Source organism: Solenopsis invicta, chromosome 1 (genome assembly GCF_016802725.1).
Source record: "Solenopsis invicta isolate M01_SB chromosome 1, UNIL_Sinv_3.0, whole genome shotgun sequence".
NCBI classification, from domain to species: domain Eukaryota; kingdom Metazoa; phylum Arthropoda; class Insecta; order Hymenoptera; family Formicidae; genus Solenopsis; species Solenopsis invicta.
In genome coordinates this window covers 1276301-1304268 of record NC_052664.1, presented here as the reverse complement: position 1 = coordinate 1304268, position 27968 = coordinate 1276301, and the positions used below count along the sequence as shown (strand labels likewise).

Below are 27968 nucleotides of genomic sequence, written 5' to 3'. Positions count from 1 at the left end.
TGAGGAGCGCAATGTATAACGATACCAGCAATAAGTACGAGGTAAGAAAAGTCTCATCCAATATTTGTTGCGTTCGGCATTGCAAATCTTAGATGCGAGCTAGCAGAGAGAGCTTGAATCACGTAATCCTCAACCAATCAAAGAACCGAGATGTGAATTGCCGAACGATTTTCGAGGTTAAAAGCACTTTCGACGCCTCGGATTTGCATTGCCGAACGCTGTATAATTAAAATTATTTTTAAGAAGATTATATGTTACAAGAATTCACATAGCACTAACTTCCAAACGCTCTTGGAATGTCCTTATGACGTAAACGTTCTTTGGAGGTTAGTGCTGTGTAAGAATATCGCGTTGCACTTACACTTGGCGCGAGCGACTACCGTGTATCTTAATATTTTTTTCTACTATTTATGTATAGTTTTTTGTTATTTTGAAATAAGTAAAATACATATAATTTTTATTTATAGCTACCAGAAGTAGTCAATTTAGATACTGCATCTTGTAGTAATGCACAAGGCTTTATTTTTCCATCGAAGCTTTCATCTTCATACCTTTGCAATGATAGTCAACTCCAACGACCCCAACCCACAACATGCATACTATTAGAGGATGCAAGTATCTCAAGTAGTGATAGTAGTGAGTTGACCGAAAAAAATGTACAAGTTAGTAATGAGAACAGTGAATCGGTACGTATATTTACACACACACACACACACACGCACGCACGCACGCACGCACGCACGCACGCACGCACGCACACACACACACATTAATATATATGTACACACAGAAAAATATCCATCGTGCAGCAAAGAAAAACAAAGAACATGATTCGTATATTTGTTTTAAGTAATAGTCTTGTTCAACGAAGAATATTTTCTTAATTTCAACATACATTCATATATATATAACATTAGCTATATATAACATTAGCTATACATGTTTAGAACAATACCTTGATATATGTAGTAGACTTTATTTTAAATAAATGTGATACTTACGATGACCATATTATATACTTGCGAATTTTTTCGTATATCACAAAAGCTGTTGTTATATTCAAATTAATAAACAATTCTAAAACTATTGCTTAAAACAAATAAACAAACCAAGTAATTTGGTTTTCTTGGCTATACAATGGATATTTTTCTGTATATATGCACAATTACTATATAATGTTATATTGTAATAATATTAATTTATATTAATTACAGAATTTGAAAAGGTACTTGCAAGAAACCAGCGAAGGTAAAATTATATTATCTGCATACTATAATAACAATAAAACCCTTAATTCTGTACTGCGTTCTCGATTAGTACGACTCATTATCAAAGGAGAGAAAGACAGAATATTATCAAAAATCTCAGTAGCAGACAAATTAACTAATTTTGTGTTAGTATCTTATATTAATACTTCTTATACAATAATATTATATGATATATATATATATATATATATATATATATATATATATATATATATATGTATGTATGTATGTATATATGTGTTAAATATATTTTGTTTCTTCAAAACAAAGTTTCCCTGAGCTATTTCACAATTATTTTTTTACTTGCAGTATAACAACTTCTCGGTTTCAAAAATTAGCAGGAGACATTGTTAAAATATTTAAAGGAGAGTCTTGTTACACATATTATACGCCGTTTACATGTAAGAATGGTGTTCGTATACAGGCAAGTGGTAAGTTCTGGGAACATTATAATTATATAAAAGGAGATTTGAGAAAACAAGGAATACTCCTTCAGCGATCAATTTCCAAATCCATACAAGAGACATATGCACAGACTGAAATAGATGGTACTATCCTAATATTAATATGACATTGACCATTTTACACGTGACTGTATAAAATTTTTATACTACAGAAGACAAACTGCAATGGTTATTCCACCACACAGAACCGTGGGAGCAAGTGTGTGAATATTGGAATAATACATATAGGGCTAGGAACAAGTTATTAATGCAAGACAAACTAAATGTACTTGAATATTTTAATAAGTTTCCTTGTCTTCAATTAAGCAAAGGACAACATCTGGTAAGAGTTAAAACAGGGTTATGGCCGAGTTGCCCATTTTCGTCCAGTTTTGCGACGGTTATAACCACTTCTTTAATTTTTCCTCATTTTGTAGCATCTAGACTTCTCTCGGAGACATACGCGTGATATGAGGGATGTTAAAGTTACAAATTGCATGCCAATGTCGCCACGCATACTGTTCAGTGTTAGAAATGTATTATTGTCATCATTATTATCAATATTATTAATAATAAAACATTTCTAACAGTGAGCAGCACACGTGGCGACATGCGCCAAATTGACATGCAATTTGTGACTTTAACATCCCTCATATCACGCGTATGTCTTCGAGAGGAGTCTAGATGCTACAAAATGAGGAGAAATGAAAGGAATGGGGATGGTCGTCGCTGAAATGGACAAAAATGAGCAACTCGGCCATAGGCCTACGTTAAAGTATCGATATAGAGCAAAACGTTATCTATAAAACTATTTTTGTTATATAATTCTGTAAAATTATTTTTTTGTGATTATATTATTATAATTAACTTCATTTTGAGACACGTATATTTGTTACTTGACTCTCTTTCTTTCTATCTGTTACATTTGCACGCACGCACGCACGCACACGCACGCACGCACGCACATACATACGCGCTAACAACCTTATTACAAAATTTCTAGCTCGTAGAAGACTTTAACAGACAGTATCCCGAAAAAGAATCGATATTTCCTAAAAGGTGGAATATTATTAAAAAAGTTATTATTGACCAACTACAGCAATTGAATAAACGCCTCAGTGTTTCAGATACAGCTCTTATATCTATTTTACCAGCAATATCTTCTGGTATAGACATTTTACCATTGCATTAAAATTGTATTATTAAAATGTTCGTGTTTAATTAGTGGATTAGTTATAAATTTTTCTTTTTTTAATAGATAAACAAGATGCGGTAATTTTTTATTTACTTCCAATTCTTATCGAATCTCGTAGAGCAGGAGGTTATAAAAGGAAAAGAAATACGAACTGTGAGCAGGATAGTGAAAACAGCATCAGAAAGTTAACGTTACAAGAATGTAGAGATGCGTTTATGTTACATGTGCAGGTATTTAAATAAAAAAATAAAATATATATAAATATTAAATCTTTTATGAGTATGAATAGTATTTTAGTTCGAATTACTACTTTATATAGACTGTTGCTGATTTGGATCGTGCTTTATATGATTTGAAGAGAAGACTGCAAAGAAACAAAGATACTTTTCAACCGACACCTCTTATAGTTGGACCTTTAGTAAACATCGAATCATCATACGTGATTGTAAACGACCAAAAGTTTAAGGTGGATTCATGTTTGCAAGCTATTGAATTAACTTTCAAGATATTCTTTGCTGTTGATTGCAAGTATCCAACATATGCAGAAACGTTTTGGATATTTTTACAAAAATCTGGTTTCGATATTCACTTACAAGAGAAATGTAACAACTCATTAAACGTTTTGTTAGGTCGCGTTAACGCAGAAATGGAGCGTTTAGTTGCGACATAATTTTTCCGAACATAAATATCATTTCATGTGCAATCGTTAATAAGATGTTTCGGTGCTATATTTGTAGTACATTTTTATGTTTCGATAATAAGTCGCTTCTAAATCATTACAAAGAATTCCATCCTTTATTAAAAATATATAGATGTAACGATAATAATTGCAGCAGATCTTTTGCTATATTTGATTCTTTTAAGAAACATAGATATAACAAACATTTATCAGAGACTAATATTACATATAATAACCAAACTATAAAACAATATGATCAAAACGCGGATTTTATAGATGCAATAGATAAAGTCTTAACAGTGGGAACAAATCAACGTATACAACATTATGAAGATAAAAAATGTGAAAATGTGGAGTATATAATAGATCCCATACAAATTAAGTCTGATTCTGATATTGAAACTGATTTAGAAGACGATTTATTTTTCGACATTCCACAAAACGATGGCCACACTAGTGAAGCGACAAACGTAAAATTTGAGGAACATAAAGAAATTATTAATTTCACAAGTAAATTATACACTTATTTAGACGTACCTCGTGTTAGGGTAAATGATATTGTGAAAAGTACAGGAAATCTCATCGACAATTATTTACTTTTACTAGAAAAACATTTATTAAATCGACTTGAAACTTTTAATTTAAGTTTAGATTCAATATCTGCTATTAAAGAAGTATTCGCAGATTTTAGTGATCCTTTCACGGATTGTAAAAGCGAATGGCGTTTTTTTAAATTGTTAAAATGCTATGATACATTTATACTTCCTGAACAATATTTAATCGGAGAAAGAGAAGAATTCCGAGAAAAGAATGGCGTAAATATTATTCAAAGTATTTCAGTGTATGCACAGTTTATTCCTCTTCGCAAAGTTTTTCAAAAAATATTTGAAATCCCAAATCTTTTTGACGAAACATTAAGATATTACCAATAGCTGAGATCAAATAACAATATTATAGAAAATTTTGTTCAGGGATCTCTTTGGGAAGAGATAAGTTCGCATTTCATAGGAAAGATTGTTTATCCTATTTTTTTATTTTTTGATGATTATGAGAATAATAATGTGTTAGGTTCTCATAAAGGCTTATCTAAGTGTGGCGCAGTTTATGTAACTATACCATGTTTACCTCCTTACATGCAATCAAAGTTAGAGAATATCTTTCTGTTCCTTTTATTTAACTCACTTGATCGACAAATGTTTGGCAATAGAAGTGTTTTTCAAAAAGCAATTGACGAGTTGCATTACCTACAAACAGAAGGTATAACAATTAAACATAAAGATGGAAACAAGCAAGTATATTTTGTTTTGTCTTTAGTCGTGGGAGACAATTTGGGTGTTCATTCTATTTTTGGTTTCGTGGAAAGTTTCAATGCTACATTTTTTTGTCGATTCTGTCTAATTAATAGAAAATGTATTTGTGATTTCTTAGATGAACGTATGTGCATTCTCCGTAATGTAGATAATTATACTTCACTTTTGGCATTAAAGGATGTGAGTAAATCTGGTATAGTTAGTCAGTGTGTGTTCAATGATTTAGATTATTTTCACGTTACAAAAAATTTAGGTGTAGATGTTATGCATGACATTTTAGAAGGTGTATGCAGATACGATTTGGCGTTATTTCTAAATTATTTTATTGCTAAGAAATACTTAACTTTAATAGATGTTAATAGAATAAGATCATTTCGATACAGTCACAAACATAATATTAATAAACCTGTGGAAATCACAGAACAAAACTTAAAAAATAAAGCAATCATAATGAGTTCTGCCGAAATGTTGTTATTAGTAAGGCATTTTTGTTTAATTATCGGCTCTTTTATTCCACAGGAAGACGAATGTTGGCAGCTTGTTATTCTTTTAAAGCAAATAATCGACATTACAACTAGTTCAAGAGTTCATTGTGAAACGTATCATTTATTAGACACTATTATTAATGAATATTTAACTTTATTAAATAACCAATTCCCAGGCAAGATAAAACCGAAACATCACTTTTTAATTCATTATGCTCGAATAATGAAGCTTGTCGGTGTATTATGGAAAACTAATTGTATGCGATACGAAGGTAAACATAAAGAAGGAAACAAAACATCCCAAGCTACAAATAGTCGAGCAAATATTTCAAGAACAATAGCTATAAAACACCAACTGCTTTTAAACTACAGGTTGCAATATAATATTTCATCCTGCCATTTGTTAACTCTTGGACCAGTTGCCCAAAAGAATGTACGCAAAATACCTTTTGTTAATAATTGTATTACACCTTTTCAAGTAGAATTTAACATATTAATTGCTAAGTGGATATGTTACAACAATAATATTATTAACAAAAGAGCCATTATCGTTACATTCAACGAAGAAGGAGTAGATTTTTATTTTGTGCATACTATTATTATTAATAAAGAACAAAATGACTTTGTTATTTTAACTAAAAGAATGTTACAGTGCTATCTAGATGAACATGTACAATCCTACAAAATTTATGATAATACTTGTTTTGAGTGGATTTATTTAACTAAGAAGAATTTATTTAATTCTGTTGTAACACATTGCGTTAGGCTTAGTGAAAGCGAAATTTATATTGTTAAAAAATGGTTTTAAAGAAATACCAAATAAATGAAATTATCATTGAAAAGTGTGTATTTATATTTATATATATATAAGTATTTATATATATATAATTTAATTATCCTCAGTATTTTTATTGCCATTAAGGCAATTATACATATTGCAACATAGTATGGAGAGAAGACATATTTAGTATGGTAATTATTCTTTTACGTGCATTCTACGTATGGTAAAACGCGCTCTCGAAAAAGTCCCATACTTGATAGAAATATATATTTCTGCGTATAGTTTTATTCTTTGCTCTCTAAATTTCCTATACTTTCTTGAAATCTTTTGCATATTATGACTATATCCTAGCCGTGCAAGATTAGTATGGTATTTACTTTCTTCGTGTATGCTTGTATTTTCGAGAAAAATTTTCTGCGTGTACAATTTTATCAGTAATTGGTTATATCCTAGAGAAACCTGTTTTGTTATTAACAATCGAACTGTTGAAAATAGAAAGGTTTACAGGGAATTACCACAAGGAGTGGTTCTTAGTCCCATATTGTATTCATTGTACACTAATAAAATTACTCAAGGAGCCGATAACTCGGTTCATGTGGTGCAATTTGCGGATGATGTTGCAATCTATGTACAAAGCGGGGATAGAATTGAGAATAGGAACAATCTTGAAACGGCGCTTAAAAAAAAAATTGTCAGTAATATCTTGGTTCGCGAGGCAGACGACACTTTTTTTGCCAAATTCGTTCATGTAGTGCAAAAACGCTTTGTAGTGCAAAAAATTAAATAAGCCTATAATAAATACGTGCAGTTAAAAATATACACTTTGCATTAAAGTGTTATAACACATGATTAACAAAGTGCACATTAATATAATAATGAAGCAAAGCATTAGACCGAATGCTCATTGTTAAATCCTGGTTTTGTCTCCCTACCTTTTTCTCATGTAATTTTTTAACTTTAGCGTTAATGTAAATAAATTGACGTTTAAAACAAGTGTCAAATGATTGAATGAAGATATAAAAATGATTCTAATGCCTGGTGTACGTGTAATTTGACCAGTTGAGTGTTAGAGGTCTCAACACTGTGTGTTCTCTCTGGTTTCAAAAATTTGTGACTGAATTAATTAATAAGTATGGTAAGTACATTTTAAATTCTGTTTATTAAAGATAATAAAATATGTGTAACTTTTACAATGTATATAGAGTTTACTGAACTAGTTAAATTAATATATGCTATTAAATATGATCACTCGTGTTACAAAATGAATTATCTTTTATAAGAGAAAATACCTTTCATAAGACGCTCAGAAACATTATTAAATATCAGTAACACAGCGAGATTAACACACATATTAATTTACAATTAACATTCACTTTGTAACACAGCGAGCATATTTAATATCATGTATTATTTTAACTTGTTCAGTGAACTCTATATACATTGTAAAAGTTATACTTATTTTTATTAACTTTAATAAACAAGACACAAAATGTACTTGCAATACTTATTAATTAATCCAGTTACAAATTTCTGAAACCAGCGTGAATATGCAGAGTTGAAACCTCCAAAACTCAACTTGTAAAGTTATACGTACAATAGGCATTAGAATTATTTTTATATCTTTATTCAATTAGTTGACACTTGTTTCAAATGTCAATTCATTTAAAATATACATTCACATTAACGCTAGAGTTAAAAAATTATGACTTAGAGGCAGATCTGAAAGCACATTTTCTATGAGAAAAGTGAAATACCCATTGAACGAAGGTAGGAAGACAAAAATAGATTAAATAATGCGCATTCAGTCTAATTAGTTTTGTTTCGTTACCATATTCATGTGCATTTTGTCAATTATACATTATAACACTTTGAAAATTTGATGCACAGCACTCGTAAGAGCTTAATGACTTTGTTTATACAAGAAACATATATTATTTGTTGTGGATGGACCTGAGGATTTGGTTATAAGGACTTCCATACATTTCATTTTACACTGGTGAGGAATTGATTTTTGATTTAATTATATTCAAGTAAGCAGTTTTTGAACTATTATATTCAGGTAACTAGTTTTAGAAATTTTGAATTTCTTGCTTCTATTGTGTCTGTGTGTGCGTGTGCGTGTAGTGTGCGTGCGCGCGCGCGCGCGTGTGTATATACCAATATATATATATATATATATATATATATATATATATATATAAAATATATATTCATTAATTCTTTATAATCTTACTTGTGAGTTGAAATCATGACTTGTATCACAAAAAATATATATCGTTTAACACTACAAAAACACTTGTGATATCAGTACAAAATTACCTCTTCAAAAAAGATATAAAAAAGGCACCAACTGTGTGTATGAACCCCTTAAATCTTTATTTTTTTCTACAAAATCTAAGTGGTACTATCTTTGTAACTTCATTGAAAAAATTTTCCAATTCTTACCCATTATTGGTAATGGTACCATATTGGTACTTTCTTTAATTTCTATACAAAACCTAAGTACTATCTGTATCATTGAAAAATCTTTCTATTTCATCAATCCAAGTCATATTTACTTAAAAATAAATATTTTAAATTTAATTCAAGCTAAATTTATTATTAAATCATGACTGACAGACATTCGCCGAACAACAAAAATGCGTGGCGATAATCGTTTCTACTTACGAATTTAAAGAAAACGAGTAAGGCCGATATTACACGTGTCGTACGACAAATTTTTTAAATGTTGATTAATTGCAGGATAGTAAGTTTCTAGAGACTCGAGAAATTTTCTATTCTGCAGCTAATCAACACGTTCAAAAATTTGTTGTACGACACGTGTAATAGCACCTTAACTAGCTGTCGCGTGACTATTTTGTTGCGCACGCGCAGTCACACCTAGTATTCTGACGCTGGCACGCTCTGAGCGCGTGCCTCAAAGCGCGCGGCGCTGACCAGTTTTGCAGCGACGGCGATTTTGGTTTACTTACAAGATAATCCGAACTCTGTCCGAACATCCCTAACATTCTAAGATCCGGATATAAAATGGCAAGATCTTTCGGAAAAATTGCTCTCTGATCAAATCAGTCGACCGAATCTTTCCTCAACAACAAATTTTTCCAGAATTAGTACCTTAAAATAGACTCGAGGTAGAGTGCTCTCTTCATCTCGGTCGAGCGATCTCGGCGTTTGCTTCACCTTCTGTTTAATATCCGTGGCTCACACTAAACGAGTTAGAGCGCTCTTTACGTCTCTGCCAAGCATTCTCGACACGCGACCGCCGCTTTCATAACATCTTATACGTAACTGGTACAATATTATAAATCCTGAAAGGAGGAAATTCCCTTCGTCATCTGTCATGTTTAAAATCTATGGGGCTATTGTACTTCAAACCAGTGTTCTCAGATGGGACGGGATTTTAGCGCATGCGCGGTGGATTCAGCATCAGCAAAGTATTTTCTTTTATTATATAAAGGTATTAACGAGTAGTATGAGTACTCTTGTTAAGTGGTCTAATCAATTTAATATTTTACACAATTTTAAAATCTTTCAATAGTGAAATTAAATGATGTTTTTGCATAAACATTCTCACGCATGCGTGAAAATCCCGTCCCATCTAAAAACACTGCTTCGAACGCAAATTTTTAAAACTCGTAATCCACTGTCTGCGCGTCCCGCTCACCTGCATATTACGATTGCACCACGAAGCCGAGAAACGTGGGCAAAAATTATCGCGCAACGGTGTTCGGGTGTAATTAAGTCTTACACAAAAACCGATTAAAATTGAACGCGTTATTACTCAAATGAATACAATGGCCGGGAACTTGTAATATTCTTACTAGTATATCGCGTTTCTATAATTGTAAATAAACATTTGATAGTTTGCATTATAAATAATTTTTTATATTGTTCCTTGTACATTTTTCACGAATATCGACAATTACTTTCACGTTTCTTTACAATATAATTAACTAGAATAAAATAAGAATTTTATTTCACAATCTGGTTCTAATTTTTTGTGGTCTATTTGAGCACTAACGAATTGGTTCGTGCTCAAAAACGTGTTAAAACTTTTTGACTTGTACAATCGGACTAGGACGGAAAGAGAATGGAGATTTGTAGCATCCATTGGGTAAGTGAATAAGTTACGTCTTAAGTGAATTGTTGACGAGTCAAATTAAAACAAATATAATACTGATATAATACAAATAATGGAGTTCTTGCTGAGCCGTTCTAAGCGAAGCAAAGAAGAGAATATACTCTTAGGCCGGGAGAAGGAAATTGTGTAGAAGAAGGTGGAACAAGAGAAGGTGGGGTAAGACAGAGTATTCCTTGTATCGCGCGATTCGTACGCAGGAGCATAGATACGCGTTAGATGCGACCTTTCGGTCATTGAAAATTACCCACGAGTCAACGAAGTAGACTGTGTTAGTGAATTAAACTATAATTTAAACTTTTTTCCGATTTTTTTCTAATTTTATCTCATTTTTTTATTCGTGACAATGTTAGACTTCTTGTGAATGCGTTTCTGAGATTAAATTTAATAAACATTAAGTCTGAGGTGTTTTAAAATTGGACGCCCGAGGCGCCCCCGGTTATAGCCAGGCGGCTCTTTCCTGGTTGTTAGCAATCGGGAACGATGCATATTCTTTTTGGGGGTGCATTGTTACATCACCCCCCTCCTAAAAAGTGCCTGAATTTGAAGCACATCTCATGTCTCTCGGGGAGGCAGCTCGCGGATTCGGCGGACGCTTCCGTTGTGATTGAAACAAATGTGCCAACGCTTTCCGCCTTGTCAAGTCTTCCACTCGCGTGCCGAGTGCGCGGCGAAGTGTGACACTTCCACAGTCAGGCCGAGTTCGACCTCGACCGAGATGGGACGCGGTCCCATCACCCGCGCGGTTCCTGTGTCGGGCGTGGTGGTGATGCCCGTGGTGGCGAATGGCGGGATTTTAGTTTCGCTGTCGGCGGGTTTAATAACCATGCAATCTTTGTCTGGTTGCGGCGGTCCGACGGCTGTCGTAGATGGCCGTTTTGCTGTCCGACGATCGGGTGGCGATTAGCTTTCATGGCGGCAGCGGCTGGTAGTGGAGGCCGGTTAATCCGCAGTGCGTCCCATGCGAAATCGATGGCGGGATTTTCTGGGTCGTAGCCCTCCGTTTTGCCAAGTAGGCAATTGATCTCGTCTAGAATATCGCGCTTTGTATGCTCCATTGTGCTGGACGGTCGGTTCGCAAGTGACAGGATGCTTGTCTTTTCAAAATTAACGGCTGGTTTTCTCTACTGCTCCTCTGTGTCCTTCTCGTCCTCGATGTTTTGATTTGGTGTGTTGTCGTTCTCCGACGGAGTGTCGTCCTCGAAGTCGGTTTGGTTTTCAGTTTCCCCCTCCTGATCCTCAATGCGTGATGCTGGCTTCAGGTACTGTATGTGTACGTGTCGAGTCCATCGCCCGCGTTGATCGCGCAAATCAACAATCATGGGCGAGATAATTTTTCGTAGCTCAAAGGGGCTTTGAAATTTCGAAGCCAACTTAGCGTTAAACGCGTTGGCTTTGTTTGAAAGTGGGTATTTTCGCTTCCATACCCACTCTCCGATCTGTGGTCGCCACGGGCGGCGTCGGAGTTTGTAATGTTTTTGTTGTCATTGAAACGCGCGCGCTAAGTGTATTCGTACGAGTTCGTATGCTTCCTCGAGGTAGCGGCGCGTGGTGTCTAGAGGCGGAGCCGGTTGCAGTGGGGCTTTATCGTTAAGCTCGAGGGTAATCAGTTCTCGCCCGAGATTGACGAAGGCGGGCGTATACCCAGTCGCTTTGTGCCGTATTGTAAGCCAATTGTAATTCGAGTATTTGCTTGTCCCAGTTTCTGTGTCGACGTACTGGGCGATCATTGTTTTGATCGTTCGGTTTGTCCGCTCGACTAGATTACAATGCGGCGCGTGTGTCGGCGTGTACACGTGTCGGACGCGGTAGGTGGCGAGCAGCTCGTTGAACTGTTTCGATTTGACCTGCGTTCCGTTATCGAATAGAACGCTTTCTAGGCACCCGTGGCGGAGAATGATCTGCTTGGCGATGACGCGGGTTATGGCAGGTGTGGTTGCTCGGCGGAACAGCCGCATTTTGACCAATTTCAAAAATTGGTCCTGCATATTTAATAGCCACGTGTGGCCTTGCCTGGAGCGAGGGAGGGGTCCCACTAAGTCTAACGTCACCTGTTGCCAGGAGCGGTTTACATGCGTTTTGTGCAACTTCCCGGCGGGCCGGCGTTGGTCTGCTTTATGTCGAAGGCAGTTCTCGCGCTTGCGTACGTATGTCGCGGTCTCCCGAAACATGCCCGGCCAATAGTAAGAATGCGCGATGCGAGCGATAGTTTTTGCTATGCCGAAGTGTCCGGCGGTCGCGTGATTTTGTTTCAGAATATCCGCCCGTTCCTGTCGCGGTATGCAGCGTTTCCATTGGTTACCAGCCGGCGTTTCCGCGAAGTCCAGACTATGCAGGACGTGTCGGTATAGTTTTCCCTCGCGAATGGAAAAGTCTGGTAGAGTGGCCGGGTCGTTTTGCACGGTTTGTAGGATGCGTCGGTACCCGCAATCGGCGGGGAGGTTTTCCGGGGCGGCGGCGACGGGTTGGCGCGATAGCGCGTGTGCTACGCGGTTTAGGGCCCCTTTTCGGTACTTGATCTCCATATCGTGTTGCTGTATCTCAAATGCCCATCGACCGAGGCGTCCGGTTGGCGCGTCTAACTTCTGTAGCCACCGTAGCGGTCGGTGATAACCGTGAAAGAGTATCTTTCAAGGTACTCCCGCATTTGCCGTATCCCCCAAATTACGGCCATGCACTCTAGTTCGGTGACGCTATAGTTTCTTTTGGCTGAGTTCAGTGTATGGCTTGCATAGGCGATGACCCCTTCTCCTTCGGGGAAGAATTGCGTTAACACGCCCCGAGTTTGGTGTTGCTTGCGTCAGTCTGCAGAAAAAATCGCCGCAAGAAGTCCGAGCACGTTAGAACGGGTGCAAAGGTAAGCGTGGCCTTCAGTTTTTGAAACGCGAATTCTTCGTCGGTACTCCACTTCCAGCGCGCGTGTTTTTTCATTAGTGCGGTTAGCGGGGCGGCCACGGTGGCAAAGTCGCAAATGAATCGTCGGTACCACAAGGCGACGCCTAAAAATTGCCGTATTTGTTTAACGGTGGTCGGTGTGAGCCAGTCCATGATAGCTTTAATCTTTTCCGGGTCGGTTTGGATGCTGTTCTGGCCAATGACGTGCCCGAAATATTTTAATTGCCTCACACAGAACCGGCATTTATCTGGGTTTAGGCGTAGCTTGATTTCGCGGAGCCGCCGGAAGACTTTGCGCAGCGTGCGGAGATGTTCGTCGAATGTGGAGCTGATGACAATGATGTCGTCCAGGTAAACGAATACTCGCGGTTCAAGATCGGGGCCCAGAACCGTGTCTAGCAGGCGTTGGAATGTGGCCGGCGTTGAATGGAGGCCGAAAGGCATTACCGTAAATTGATACAGCCCTTTTCTCGTTACGATTATTGGGCGGCTTTCGGCGGTGAGCGGGACTTGCCAGTAACCGTGGCGTAAATCTAATATCGACAGAAACGCCGCGCCGCGTAGTTTGTCGAGTGTGGCCGAAATCTGGGGGAGGGTTTGCGTCGGGTTTGACGGCGTCGTTGACTCGGCGAAAGTCTATGTAAAATCGATATTTCCCGTCCTTCTTACGAGAGTCGGGTGCTTGTGCTCGCGAGAATACGGGAGAGGAAGGAGCTAGATGGAAAAGGCGAAGTACTTTTGCCGAAGCTAAAAACCTACGACCACTTTGTTTTCCGAGATGTCAGGCGCAGCGGATCAGGCGGTGATGTTGACTGACGGAAAAGGCGACTTTATCGGAGCACGTGGCCTTATTTATACCCGGCGACTCCGTTTGCCTCCGTCATTTTCGGCGCTTGACGGCGGAGTCGCCAGAGTGGGACAAACGTACGTTCTTTCGTGTGCGCGTGCGCGCCGACTTAGCGCGTGCAATGGCTCGGCACGGTTTTGCCACGCGTAGTCTGAGGTGTTTTAAAATCAGACGCCCGGTTACAGCCCGGCGGCTCTTTCCTGGTTGTTGGCGACCGGGGACAATGCATATTCTTTTTGGGGGTGCATCGTTACAAAGATAAGAATGTCATTTTTTACTTTTGTAAATATTTAGAAAATTAATGATATCATATTGATTAAACAAGAAGGACCAAAGAGAGAGTACAAGAAAGTAGAGTAACTATGCACAGTAAGATCGCGCACCGTGTTTGGTTATTAACCACAGCCATTCACAGAACAATTTTTTTCTTTGGATAGCCAATTAGCGACAATCGGATAGCACTTGAGGAGACTTATGTCTGGTAACTTGTGATAACTATATAACTATTGTATGTTTCGGTTAACGACCAAATTGAAATGAAACCTTTGTCTGCTAAGTGAGGGCGTTTTCCGCCAAGAGATACGGAAGGACACAATGCAACATAGTCAAGTCACTTCATCCTTGTTTAATATTGACACACAACAAGAATAAAATGATTCAATATGTTTTACTGTGTCAACTATGCCACTTGCTGGAAAATGTCCTAAGACAATTAAAATCTTGGCCGCTAAAAATAGTAAATTGTCAATTTGCAAAACAACATAAGCACGGCAAGGTGTCTAGTAAATCGACAGAAAAAGTGTTATAGTCATTTGACTGCATACATGAATCGGCGCGGTATTGAAGGTTAGAGTTATCATAAGGTGCAGACTAGTGCACACGGATAATCAAAGGACATCCATAGCATGTCCTTGACGAATATTGAGGACATCTGTATAACATCCATTTTAAGTCCTTTAAACATTCTGTGGGCGTCTATGAGATATACATTTATGAAATTGTAAACATATGAACAATTTCTAGCATGTACACAGGATATCCAATAAACCTCCGATAGACATGTGAAGGATTACTTGGATTTTTAATTTATGGAATAATAGGAGAACATTTATTTTATTTTTTAAGGCTCTGTAACAGTCGTTATTTTTGGATCTTCGACATCTCGGCAGTGCCTCTGCAAGGTTGTCGTTTTTCTATATCCGAGCGTTTCGGCAATCATCACTTAATCTACGTTACCAAAAAGCTCTCACAAACAAAACAATAATGTATTAAAAAAGGTTTTGGCTAATTTGGAGGTATGTGTTCTGTACATGCTTTTTGTCCTTAATGATAGTTGTTGGTGTCAGTGAGCAGTTTTTTGCTTTTTAAAATATCTACTGAACAATACTAACAACTATTATTAAAAACAGAAAACGTGTACAGAGTATATACCCACCTTCAAATCGGTCAAAACTTTACTTAATACATTATTGTTTCGTTTATAAGAGCCATGCTTTTCAGCAACGTAAATAAGTTAAGTGATAATGATCGCCGGTGCGCTTAGAAATGGAAAAATTGCAGCCTTGCAGAGGCATCACGTAGATTCTCTTCAACGATGTCGAAGATCCGAGAACGACAACGCTTGTCGTAAAGTGACGTAAAGTATACGGCCATTGATTAATTGCGTCAGCAACTCTCACTTTTGCGGACCGGATTGAAAAACATGTATAACACGCTCACAACCTCGAGCAATATTGAGCAATATGGCGACAAGACAAGTAAGATCAGAAGCGAAATTACGTTTGCAGACAAAGAGTCAGCCAATCAACCCCCCCCCCCCCACCGGACGCAACGGGGATATATAAGAACCACCACAACTAAAGGGAGCTCAGTATTGGAGCTCTCAGTCCTAATGATGCAAGCTACAATGTTTGCGAAACGCAAAGTGCCCAACACGTACGTGGCATCCATCCAGAAATCCTCTCGGTTAAAGATATTCAATATTTAATCGTCATTTTCTTGAGAATGTCTATCTAGTCTGACAAAGTGCATACCACATAGACTATTTTATAGAGACTATTTTTTATTTGACGGTGTCGTTTATTGAGGGGCAGTTAAAAAGGGACGGCTATGCGGTAAATACCTTCTTGGATATAAAAGGTGCGTTTAATAACATTCCACATAGGGTAGTGTGTTAGAAAGCGTTGCGCAGAGGCGAATCAAAGAAACTCATTGAGTAAATCCAGGACGTGCTTGAGCAACAAGCTGTAATCTCGCGGGGAACGACGAAGGTTAGCGGGTGGGTGGAAAAGGGTTGCCATTAAAAGAGGAAATGCTTATAGTGCCTAGTGGTAGATGGGCTGCTTGAGGGGCTAAGTGAGAGGGGATTTATCGTGTAAGGCTAAGCTGCTGACATGGCTTTGCTGGTACGTAGGCCCTTTCTTGGACCATTTATGGAGCTCATGCAGAATGCACTAGGAATAGTAGAGCAGTGGTGCAGAGGGACAATTTGTCCGTGAACCCGCTGAAAACAGGGCTCGTTGTCTTCATACGCAAATACAAAGGCACTATAGAAGGGCCCATTTTTGAAAAGGCAAAACCTGTTCCGGCTGAATCAGTAAAATATTTACGAGTAATTCTGAATAGGAAGCTGTTTTGAACGCAACATCTCAATAGTCGTTGTAAAAGCTCTTACTTCTGAACGTGTAAAAGAATCTTTGTCCAAACATGGGGGTTGAAGCCCAGGACAGTCTATTGGATCAACACAGTGATACTTCGACTCAGACTTACTTACGTAGCAGTTGTGTGATGACCAAGAACGCGAAAGAAAACGGCTATGTTGGCGCTGGAGCATGTCAGGGCTCTGATTTTAAGAGGGGTTCTGGATGTAATGCGACTACGCCCATAGTAGCTATCAGCACTTTGTTCAAGATTGAATCGGTTTACTAGGTGGTGGTCGGAGCGACGGTGGCTGCTGCACATCAACCTATGAATTGAAGTTGAAAGAGGGAATCGAGCATGTTAGGTTCTTCAGTGGCATTCTGGCTAACCCCATTTTTAGGATGAGACAGGATAGAATGCCAGCAATTCAGGTGTTGAATAAGTGCTTCAAAGTGCATATTATGAGGCTCGTGAATTGGGAAGAACCCAAAGCACTAGATCTGGCTCAGGATGTCTGCTTTACAGATGGCTCTAAATCAGGCAAAGCTTTGGTGCGGGCATTGTCTGCCGTCAGAAGGAAGTGGCAGAAAGCATGCCTCTTGAGGAGAATGCCAGAGTATTTCAAACAGAGATTGTGGCGATTTTAAGATGTGCCTACCTGGCTCTAGAAAGGAAAACGACAGGAAGGCGCATCAAAATATGTTCGGATAGCCAAGCTGCAATAAAGCGTTTGAGGTTCCGATTTGTACTTTGCGTTTGGTCTGAGACTGCAGATGTGCACTAGAGAGACTGGCGAGGGAGAAGAGAATTATTCTGTTCTGGGTTTCCAATTCGAATCGAGGGCAACGATTATGATAATCAGCTCGCTAGGGCTGCATTCAGGATGGAGATGTTTGGGCCGGGACCGGCGCTGGGAGTCCTTTTCTGCCTTGGGAGGGTGAGGATTTGAACCTAGTTGCAGAATGAGAATCTCAATGTTTGGAGGCACAAAATAAGAATTAAATATCGACAGGCTGGGGTTTTGTTGGGGGAAGCGCCTAGTAGGAACTTGGCCAGGGACATTAAATCTTTGAATAAGAGTGATACTAGGGTAGTAGTAGTGTAAATACTGACTGATCATGGGACCCTTAATTATCACATACACAAGCTGGATGGATCTGACACGATTGAGTGCAGGGCACGTAAGGAAGAGGAAACGAGTTTCCATATACTTTGCGACTGCCCGACCTATGCTGATTTGAGATTGAAGTTGCTAAACTCGACTTTTCTTGAGCTAGGGCACATAAGCGAGCTACCGGTGAGTGACTTGAGTCTCTTTTGGAGAGAATCTGGGCTCCCATAGGTGGCGGACAGCTAGAGAGAGGCACAATGGACTGCAGTATACGTGCCACAGGTGGATCTTCAGCCGTGAGAACCGCCCCCTCAGTTTATTATTATTATTATTATTATTATTATTATTATTATTTACTGCACAGTCATTTACAACTAGTTGATACGGCATTGAATTAATGTTGAAATTGGTCGATTTGATGTCGAAAGTGTATGAAATATCAATGACTATTAAAATATCGTTTTGACGTCGATTTAATGTCGAAATAACCCAATGAGAACAGGTACGTAGAATCCACGTTTTTTTCACATGGATCATCCAAATAGAATTTACGAAAGTAAAACAATATTTAAAAAACATTTTTTGCAATAAACAGATTCTAGGAATTCTTTTTCGGAAATTCTCAAGAGGCCACCCATCCAAGTCGTAATCCTGGTAACAATACTTAACTTCTGCGACTGATGTGAACTGATCCTTTGTGATGATCCGCAAACATTTTGTTCTGATACGTGTATATGTATAACTGATATAACTGACTTTTCAATATATTAATATTCCGTGATTAACTTATAACATTTCAAGATAGTACTTAAGACGGTCTTAAAAAAAGAGCATGACTGATGTTCGATTCTTATATTTAAGGCTATCTTAAATATCATCATTCAATCATAAAGTCGTATTAGCCTATTAAAACATTACTTAAGACAGTCTCGAAATAAGAATTGACTATGAATACTATAAATATCAACTTATATCAACAGTCTATAGATATTAATATTAATGAAACGAGATCATTGAATTAACAAATTTAAAAAGTTACACTTTCCGCTCAAAATGAACAATTTTAATTATTTTCTCAATATTTTTAAATTTTCTCTTACTTTTCTCTTTTCCTTTTTTCCTTTAAACGTTCAAAAATAAAAAAACTTTCTTTTAAAGTAAAAACATTTATCTTAACGCAAAGAAGAATTTATTCTTAATGTTTACAGAAAATTTTGTATCTCCTCTATACTCAGAATAAAAACTTTAAAACTTTATTTATAACCTTTTCTGAATTCATAATAAAGTTGTTAAAGCAGTGAAATAATAATGTTAAAGATTAAACGTATGTATCTGTTAAATAATAAAAGTATTATTGTATATCATAGCTTCGGATTTTGTAAAAATTTTAATAATTTGATATAGAAAATCATACAAATTATTAATTAATATATAATTTTTTCAAATTTTGTTATCCTAAAAATTTAATTGTTATTAAATAAAAAACATACAAATATCTTATATTTATTTATTTTTTTACTTTTCAAAATAATAATTTGTTCAATGCTGCTTCAATGTTACAGCAAAACTTTGTTAATTTTATTTTTGGTCGTTCTTCTGAGCGTTGAAATACCAATTCAGGTATAGTAACTCTTAGAAGGACGGTTAAAGGTAATGGAACAGAAAAAATTCTAAAGCCTAAAACTGTATTCATGCAGGAGTATTCATGAAGCTGTATTTATCGTATTTTACGGAATAGAAAGCGTAGCAGAAATCCTGACTGTAATCTTGCAGCAGGGACGACGTAAATCGCTGACTTGAAACGGTTTCAGAATGAAATTTCGCAGCAGCTTCCCCGTTTTGCTTCGTAGATGAGAGGGAACACCAAGCATTATTGTTACGATACATTCTGATAGAAAATGAAAATGTCACATTCGTGAGTATTGATTGGAATCGACTATTTAATGATGATAATTTCAAGAGCCTCAGTCGATGTTGTTTGAATTGCATGAAATTTTGAATACATTAACAAAACAGTACAAAGAAGACACGAAGAAAGTTTGCGCTTCTTTGTCGTTGATTTCATTATTTCGTTAACTGGTATATAGTTGTTGGATTAATTAAATTTTGATATTAATTAGAGTGAGGTTATATAATACTACGAGATATTATTACGTTTTACAAGAATCAGAACTCTAGAATTTTAATTAATGGATATCGACCAAACAAGTATGCATTTCACATATACAATATCTTTAAGTGATATTAACAAGCGACATAGATTTGGTTTTAAAAATACAGAATAAATTTTTTACACAAAATATCGGTATTCGTAAATATAAAATATTTAATTTTTTTTTAGGAAAATAAGGATCCGTTATCTGATTACTTTAATGCTGCATTAATGCTTTCATGTACGATGTTTCTGCAAGCGGAATTGCTATATCTATTTTAATTATCTTTAAAAGTTTTTTGGGAACTGCAAAATATGAATATGATATCAGATAGGAACAATTCAACATCAGATAGGAACAATTCAACAACGATTTCAATATGGTAGATAAACCTTCATATTCGAATTGAATTACATGTTACTAAAATTTTAGAAGATGCGAAAACAGTTAAAACAAATTCAAATCAAGTCGATGACAGATTCAATATAGTAAATGCATAAAATAAAATGTCTAAGTTCTAATGAAAATGTATTATTTGGAAATATTTTCAGGATACATGTATCAAGCAGATATAAAATTTATTTATAAAACAAAATAAAAAAATATATAAAAATATATGAAAATGTATAAAAACTATGTAGTGATATCCAAAAGTCGATTTAATTTATACTGTACATTTGCAAGTACTAATTATTAACATCACATTGCAATTGCAATGCTATTGTTACTACAACATAGTCACTTTACTTATAATTATAATTATAATGTATGTATTATAATTGTAATTATATTGTAATTATAATGTAATCGCAATTACTTTCAATTTTAATTTAGATTGGAATTATAATTATAAGTAATTGCGATTACATTGTTATCAACGGCAAATAAACAAAATATACTTTGATGTTCTTATAATTCATAAAACGTTTAATAATTTCACGTAATTTTGTTTTTATATTATTTAAAAAATAATTAAATATTAAAATGATTTAATTTGTTGCTTTCTATTTTGTATATAAGATATCAATCTGATAAAAAATATCTTGTGTTTGAATTAGCAAATTAAAACAGAATAGCAAGTTATATAATTTTTCATATACATATAATATTTTGATATTCATATATTTTACAATGCGTTGAACTTTAATTTTTTTTGTCATTAAGAAAGTTTTATCAAAAATTTTGAAGTATTTTTGAATGTTAAAGTATGGTAAAGTTTATTAATCTTAATTAAATTAACTATGGAGTAAAGGCGGAAACGAGCAGCGTACTTTAGTAGGCCAAAACATACTTTTAGTCGATATTAATTCTAAAAAAATTCGACAGACTATATAAAAAAGGAAATACATTGTTCATCATTTTTTTGTATAAAAAAGAAATTTATTTTACAAGTAATAACCAGAAGTACATCAAAAGTACTTTATTAACAATAATACGTTTAGAACCAAGGAATAGAGTGATAAAATATTGATTGTTAGAACATTGATTTATTTTTAAGTATCAAATAATTGTAATTGTTTTTAATTATCAAACAACGTAATGAATTTTTTTATTTACACTGGTAAAGTGTCTGTGATATTAATTAATTCGATTACTGTGCATATAGAGATACTATTTATATTTAGAAATGATGCTGTCTTAGTCACCATTATCCTAATTACAGTTAGAGTTAATCTATTAATAATTACAAATTACATAATTGTATTTTAAATACAATTATTTTTCGTAATTATTTTATTTAATAATTTATAACAGTGATGTTAAACTTTTTTTAAACTGAAAGTCATTTTCAAAAATAGGAAAAATCTTATGGTTATTTGTAATATGGTAACATAATGTTTATTTTAGTAGTGTACACGCGTGTGAGTGAATATGTTTGCGCGCGCGCTCGCGCGTGTGTATGTGCGCGCGCGCGCGCGCGCGCGTGTGTGTGCGTGCGTGCGTGCGTGCGTGCGTGCGTGCGTGCGTGCGTGCGTGCGTGCGTGCGTGCGTGCGTCCGTGCGTGCGTATGTGTGTGTGTGTGTGTGTGTGGGTGTGTGTGTGTGTGTGTGTGTGTGTGTGCGCGTGCGTGCGTGTGTGTGTGTGTAAAATAAACAGATCAAAAGATAGTTTTATAATATCAAGAACAAAATTACATGTATTACTTCTTGAAACGTTTTTTGAGTTTTGAAACAGTTATTTAAGGTCTGTTCAATAACGTTATTTGTGTGTATTAATTAAAAATGAATAAATATAAAATTTTATGAATTATTTTCAAATAGCAAAGATTTGTACGAGTCGCATTTTATTATTTTAATATTACAGTTTACATATATATAAAATAGAAGATATAATTCCGTATTTTTGATTATGAATCGGTGGATCGCGAAAGAATTTACAGGCGTGGCGTGGATTACACTTCACTGATTATAATGATTAATGATTACATAATATAATTATTAATCGTATTAAGAATTTATACACACACAGACACACACATATTTGTATACAGTTAACATTGTATGTATAATTTGTTAATTAGATCTTGTTAATTTATTGTTAATTAGATCTTTATGAAATCAAAATTAGATTGTTAAGTATTCAATATCTAACTTTTTGCAAATTATGTTGTGCTTCAAATATTAAATCAAATTTGTAAATTAAATTGTAACTTAGAATACAAAATTGTTTTGTCTTATTTTTTTAATCAAAATAAAAAATATTACAATTTATTATTTTTGTTTTAAAGTAGTATTTGCAGTACCTATAGCATTGTCTATGGACAATTTAAAATAGTTGAAACAGAAGTTAGTAATAACTATATAATTGAGGGTTTTTAACAATCTTCAAAATGACAATATACTTCAAATAAAGTATCTGCGGATAATAATAAAATTTTGTAATTAGTCAAGTATGTTTAAAATTCATATCGCATTGGATTTAAGGGCCAACTTTTTCTTAGAAAAAGATTATTATATAATTTTTTATATTAATTTTTAAGTTTTTCAAGTATCTCTAATTATGCCTTATTTTCTTGTAATATTCTTGAAGTAATTCTCTGAATATCCTTACAAATCTTCTTTCCAATATCCGCATAAAGCCATTGTCGTCCAATTCAACGGAAAAGTGCCACCAATCTCTTTCTTACATCAGAAGTAAAGAGATCGAGCGAAAGATCGTGTCATATAATTTCGTAGAAGCGAAAATAAAATTTGAATCAATAGTTAATCTATCTAATTTTAATCTCTTGGGGATTGAAAAACTATACTTTTATTTTATCTGACGTTGAATAAAGAACTGTCACAATAACCTCTGCTTGAAGAAATGTGTGAATTTCTATAAAGATTTATGGACTAGTCTTTTATACTAAGAAAAAATGTTTGATATTTCGTGAAAATAATAAAATAACAATATTAATACTCATTTTTGTAATTATTACTGTTATAATATTAGTAACATACGTATAATACATAGGGAAGAGTGAGGTAAGTCGGACATATTTGCAGTTTTTGCTCTCTGTAACGCAAATAAAGTCCGATTGCATAACCGAAGGTACTGTTGGAAAGATAATTTAATTCTCTTAATTTTTATTAGAAAGTATTTTGACGTGTCTCTCACCTGCGTTGAACCGTAATGGAAAATGTAAAAACATTTTTACCAGTCCGATTTGGAATTAATGTTTCTAAATGGAACACTTCTATTTTCATTAACTTTTAAATAAAATTTTCAAAGATTTTAATGTATTTTTTGTATTGAGTAAAAACGAGTAATTTGACCATAAAACATAAAAATTTTATTAAAAAAAAGAAAAACAACAAATTGGTCACAGTGTATGCAATTAGACGTTTTCCGGTGATGTTATTGTTATATAATTAGAGTTGAAATGAATAAAATTCAATTATTCCGAGTCTGACGACGCATAACATTTTACTAATTTAATATTTCTAGGACCAGATTTGGTCGGTCAGTGCTACGATCAGGGTTGCAATTCCCGCTTTGGCATTGACCTGAAATATGTTGACATCTGATTATAATAGGAAAGACCGGGGCAAATCGTTAGACGGGGTAATTCGATAATTGGAAATATCTTTTTACGGGTACATATTAAAAATTTACTTTAAACACTGTAAACATGTCCTAATGTAACGATATTGCTAACAAAGTTTTGTTGGTAACGGTGTCATATTAATGTTGTAGTAGTGAAAAATGTGTTTTGCGACAGTCAAAGAAATTTTTGATAGTCAGCATTTCTTCAAAATTTGAATAAGATAATAAGGTTTTTTTTTTAAAACTTTGAATGTGTCGTGTCCAGTTGAATGTATTTAAAACATTTCGTGTTTACTTTTTGCTGTGTGATGTCTATTTTTGTCAATCATACGCAATAATGCGCACAGTTGATGTTGGGGCCATTCGTAATACTGAGCACCAGGGCGATTTGTTAATACTGATTACAGCGCCTAACCTAAGTTGGATAACCCCTAACCCTTTGGCTGTGTTACGAACGTCTGCGCTACGCAGTTAAGCATTGAGGTAAAGTTCTTCATTAATTTAGTTCAAACTTGATAATATTGTGTATTTCAGTACATAGAACATGAATATGAATATAAAATCAACGCTCTTAAGCAGGTAAAAAGTTATAAAGCGTTAAAGATTGACACTTGTGAGGTTAGGAAATTTGTCACACCGATGACATAAAAAGACATGCAAACGTGTATGTTTGCATTTGTTTTTTGTATACTTATACCTTTTTTTAAATAAAAGAAAGTCTTAACAACAGCTTTTTAACAGTCTTTTAACATGAAACAAATTTCGGGATATTTCGGACCTAGTTACGAATTACCCCGGGCTTGGAGCTATTCGTAATTTTTGGTACTAGTCGACATTTTTATATGTACTTCAAAGCAAGTACACTTTCATGTTCTATCTATACCAGCATTGTGAAGGGGAAGATTCAACCTTTCAAACCGTCCCATGTTTCTTTTTTTTAAATGAATATAGGACTCAGGAAACACAAAAGAAGAAAAGGTCTAACAAATAACCCTGGTCTCCCCTATTTGGTGAAGCAGAAGTCGGAAGTTAGCCACACCACAAGGGTGAAACCGAAATGGTACTATTCACCCACAAAATTTTAAACCGACATAACTTATATAACTTGTAAAATAATTTTGATATCAAGAGACGCGGCAGCGGCTTGCGCTATGTATATTTTTTTTGTTCTTCTATGTAAAAGACGCTACCGTTTATCATTTACAGGAAAAAACACAATTTTTTACAAATAAATGGTTGTTTTTCTTAAACAAATTAATTTTATTAAAAAAATGAATACAGTGGGGACGAATATCGATTGCTCTAAATACAATGACACAAGAATGATGTCTGTAAGTGCATTCGATGCTGAGATATGAATTATGCATGTATTTTTCAGCCCAATTTATGTCATAAAAAAATTCAGATGCGTCTCCATCTTCGCAAAATTTCAGATTTGTCCCCCTTGGTCCAAGTATACACAATCCAAATGGGGAACTGTACGGGGATGAATCCGGGGGTAAATAGTGTTCTTCGAGTACTCTAACATTGATGTTCGGTATCAATCCTCTATCATCAACCCCTATACAGTTATTCGATGATATCTTCATAAAATTGCAGAAATTTGTCCCTTTGGCGGTAATTTTGAAAAGATATAGAAATATATATAAAAAATATTTCAAAGACATTGTCTCTATCTTTGTATTGCCCTCTCTCTCATTCCTCCGCTCTTCCTTGTTTTGTACTACTGTTTCTCGTTCTCTACCGCTCTTCCTCGCTCTTTCACGTTCTCTCTCGTTCTCTTTTCTCTCCTTTGTTCTCTACCGCTCTCCCACGCTCTCAACCGCTCTTCCTCGCCCTCTCTCGCTCTTCTCCGCTCTGTCTTGTTCTCTATCGCTGTCTCTCGCTCTATACCGCTCTCCTTCGCTCTCCCACCCTCTCTCTCGCTCTCTTCCCCTTTTCCTCGTATTTTCTCGTTCCCTACTGATTTCTCTCGTTTTCTCTCGATCTCTACCGCTCTCCCTCGCTCTCTACCGTCCTCCTTCGCTCTCTATCGTTTTTCCTCGTCTTCTCTCGATCTTCCTTGCTCTTTACCGAACTCATTCGCTTTCTCTCTCTCTCTCTCTTTGTGTCCAAATATTTACTTTTATGACTATAAAACATACATTTTCTTTTGTGTCTATATAACTTTACTATGTTTATGATATATATTGTTGCTGTACCAACATACTTAACAAAAATTCGTAAAATCCGCCTAAAAAAGGCATTAAAAATGTTAAAAAAAGCGCCAAGTATATATTTTTCCTTATGCCAAAACAGCAATAGATAAAGTTATCCGCTTAAATAAAACATTAATAATATAGAAGAAGCGCCAAGTATATTTTTATGTAATATATTAAAATCTCGTCATTTACTATAGCATTACAGAAGATAATGTAAAAATACTTACTAATTTCTAAGTAATTATCATTATGGAAATTTATATATAGGTGAATAGAATATTTTGAGATTCGTCAGTGATTTAAATAAAAGTATAAACAATAGAAGAACTGCGTGCTCTAAAAATTATATTAAAAAAATGGGTGCGCCAAATACGCTGCTGCTAAAGATTTTGCCCAACTTTGATTTTATTTGCCACATAATTTGCTGCTCATTGGTACGAGAGTGACCCGTTTGACGACGTTGCGATTGATCACAGTTATTTGAGCGGCTGATGTCTAGAGTTTTTCCACTGTTTAACTGTAAGTGGCAGGTGGTTAATTGCAACGTGGTCATAAGACTCCCGCCCCATTGGTAATAAATATACTTGCAATATTTTTGATTTTACTTATTTTTGATAATATTATATTTGGTTTTATTCATTGTAGTTTTAGTTTGATTTTATATTACAAAAAATATACTTGCTGCTTTTTTTTACATTTTTAACGTTTTTTTAGGCGGATATCATACATCATTGTACTCATTAGAAAAAAACGCTACAACTTTTATCATATCAAAATATTCGCTTTACCATGCAAAATTATGCATTTCTCTCCGTTCTTTAACACAGTTAATTTCTTTATGTAATTGTTATATTCACAATAAAGTTTAGCTCAAGTCAATTAATTTGATATTAAATTTATTTGATCTCTATTAGTTTACAAGATAAAAAGGGGTGGCCACTTATACGAGGACACCCTGTACATACAATGAGTCATTTTAATCAGAGCATGCAAGTAACTTTTTTTAGAATGTACTGTACATAAAAATGTTTCCTACAAAAGTTGTAGGATTTCAAAAGATCAATTTATTAATCTTATCAGTTTGACCTTGGATGGCGTTGCCAAAGATCAAAGTCATATTAACTTTTATAAATAGAATACCTTACTTTTGATAACAGAAACTAATACCCACGCAACACAAGGACGTCCTTTGAACGTCCAATGGACGTCGCAGTCGGACATGTCTTGACGTCCAGATGACATACCAATTGTGTCTTGTAGACGTCTAGGAAACGTCCTTCGGACGTACAATGTACCGCCTTCTGGCGTCAATGGACGTCATTAGGACGTCTCAGCAGGACATAAAAAGGATTTTTATGAACGTTGTTTAGACATTATTTTATATTGCGCGATTAGGATTTAGTAAAAAATTATATTTATTAAAAAGTAATATTAACCCTGCCGAAAATGTGCGATTAAACAAAAAAGTAATCCGAATCGATCGAGATTTCTGCACCAAAAATATGGTGTTAAGACAGATTGAAAATATTATAAAATCGGAACCCAGATAAATTTATTAAAACAGAATACATTAATATAAAACGTTATAAATGTTTAATTTACAAAAAAATATTTTTTGTATCTTTTTCGTTAAAAAGGACTAAAAAAAGATTAAATTTGAATTAAATATTTAATTTTTGTATAAGATTAAACAACAATACAAATTGTTATTTGCATGTAAATAATTATAAAAATTTATGTGGAACAGCGTTCCACACACACGTCACATTTGAAAAGACTGAGAGCGAGTATTCGTC

At 35.0% G+C, this 27968-nt stretch overlaps 2 protein-coding genes across 5 annotated transcripts in view; one reads left to right on the top strand and one right to left on the bottom strand.

The window, feature by feature from the left end:
* Window positions 1–27968, bottom strand: part of LOC105202925 (5-hydroxytryptamine receptor 1) — a 492922-nt gene that overhangs the window by 184362 nt on the left and 280592 nt on the right. The window contains exon 1 of one of the 4 annotated variants that reach the window (XM_039452421.1): window positions 9276–9417. The exons of the other annotated variants lie outside the window; for them this stretch is intronic. The gene's annotated coding sequence lies outside the window, so the exon portion shown is untranslated. Of the gene's footprint in view, window positions 1–9275; window positions 9418–27968 lie in introns of those variants that run through there. 4 annotated transcript variants of the gene reach the window in all.
* On the top strand, window positions 12–6222 carry LOC120358631. Its single transcript, XM_039453383.1, has 10 exons — window positions 12–41; window positions 468–686; window positions 1215–1248; window positions 1318–1393; window positions 1578–1816; window positions 1885–2054; window positions 2715–2877; window positions 2970–3136; window positions 3226–3372; window positions 5415–6222. Exons 1-10 carry the CDS (start codon window positions 12–14, stop codon window positions 6186–6188), a joined length of 2019 nt encoding a protein of 672 aa, XP_039309317.1. The 3' UTR covers window positions 6189–6222.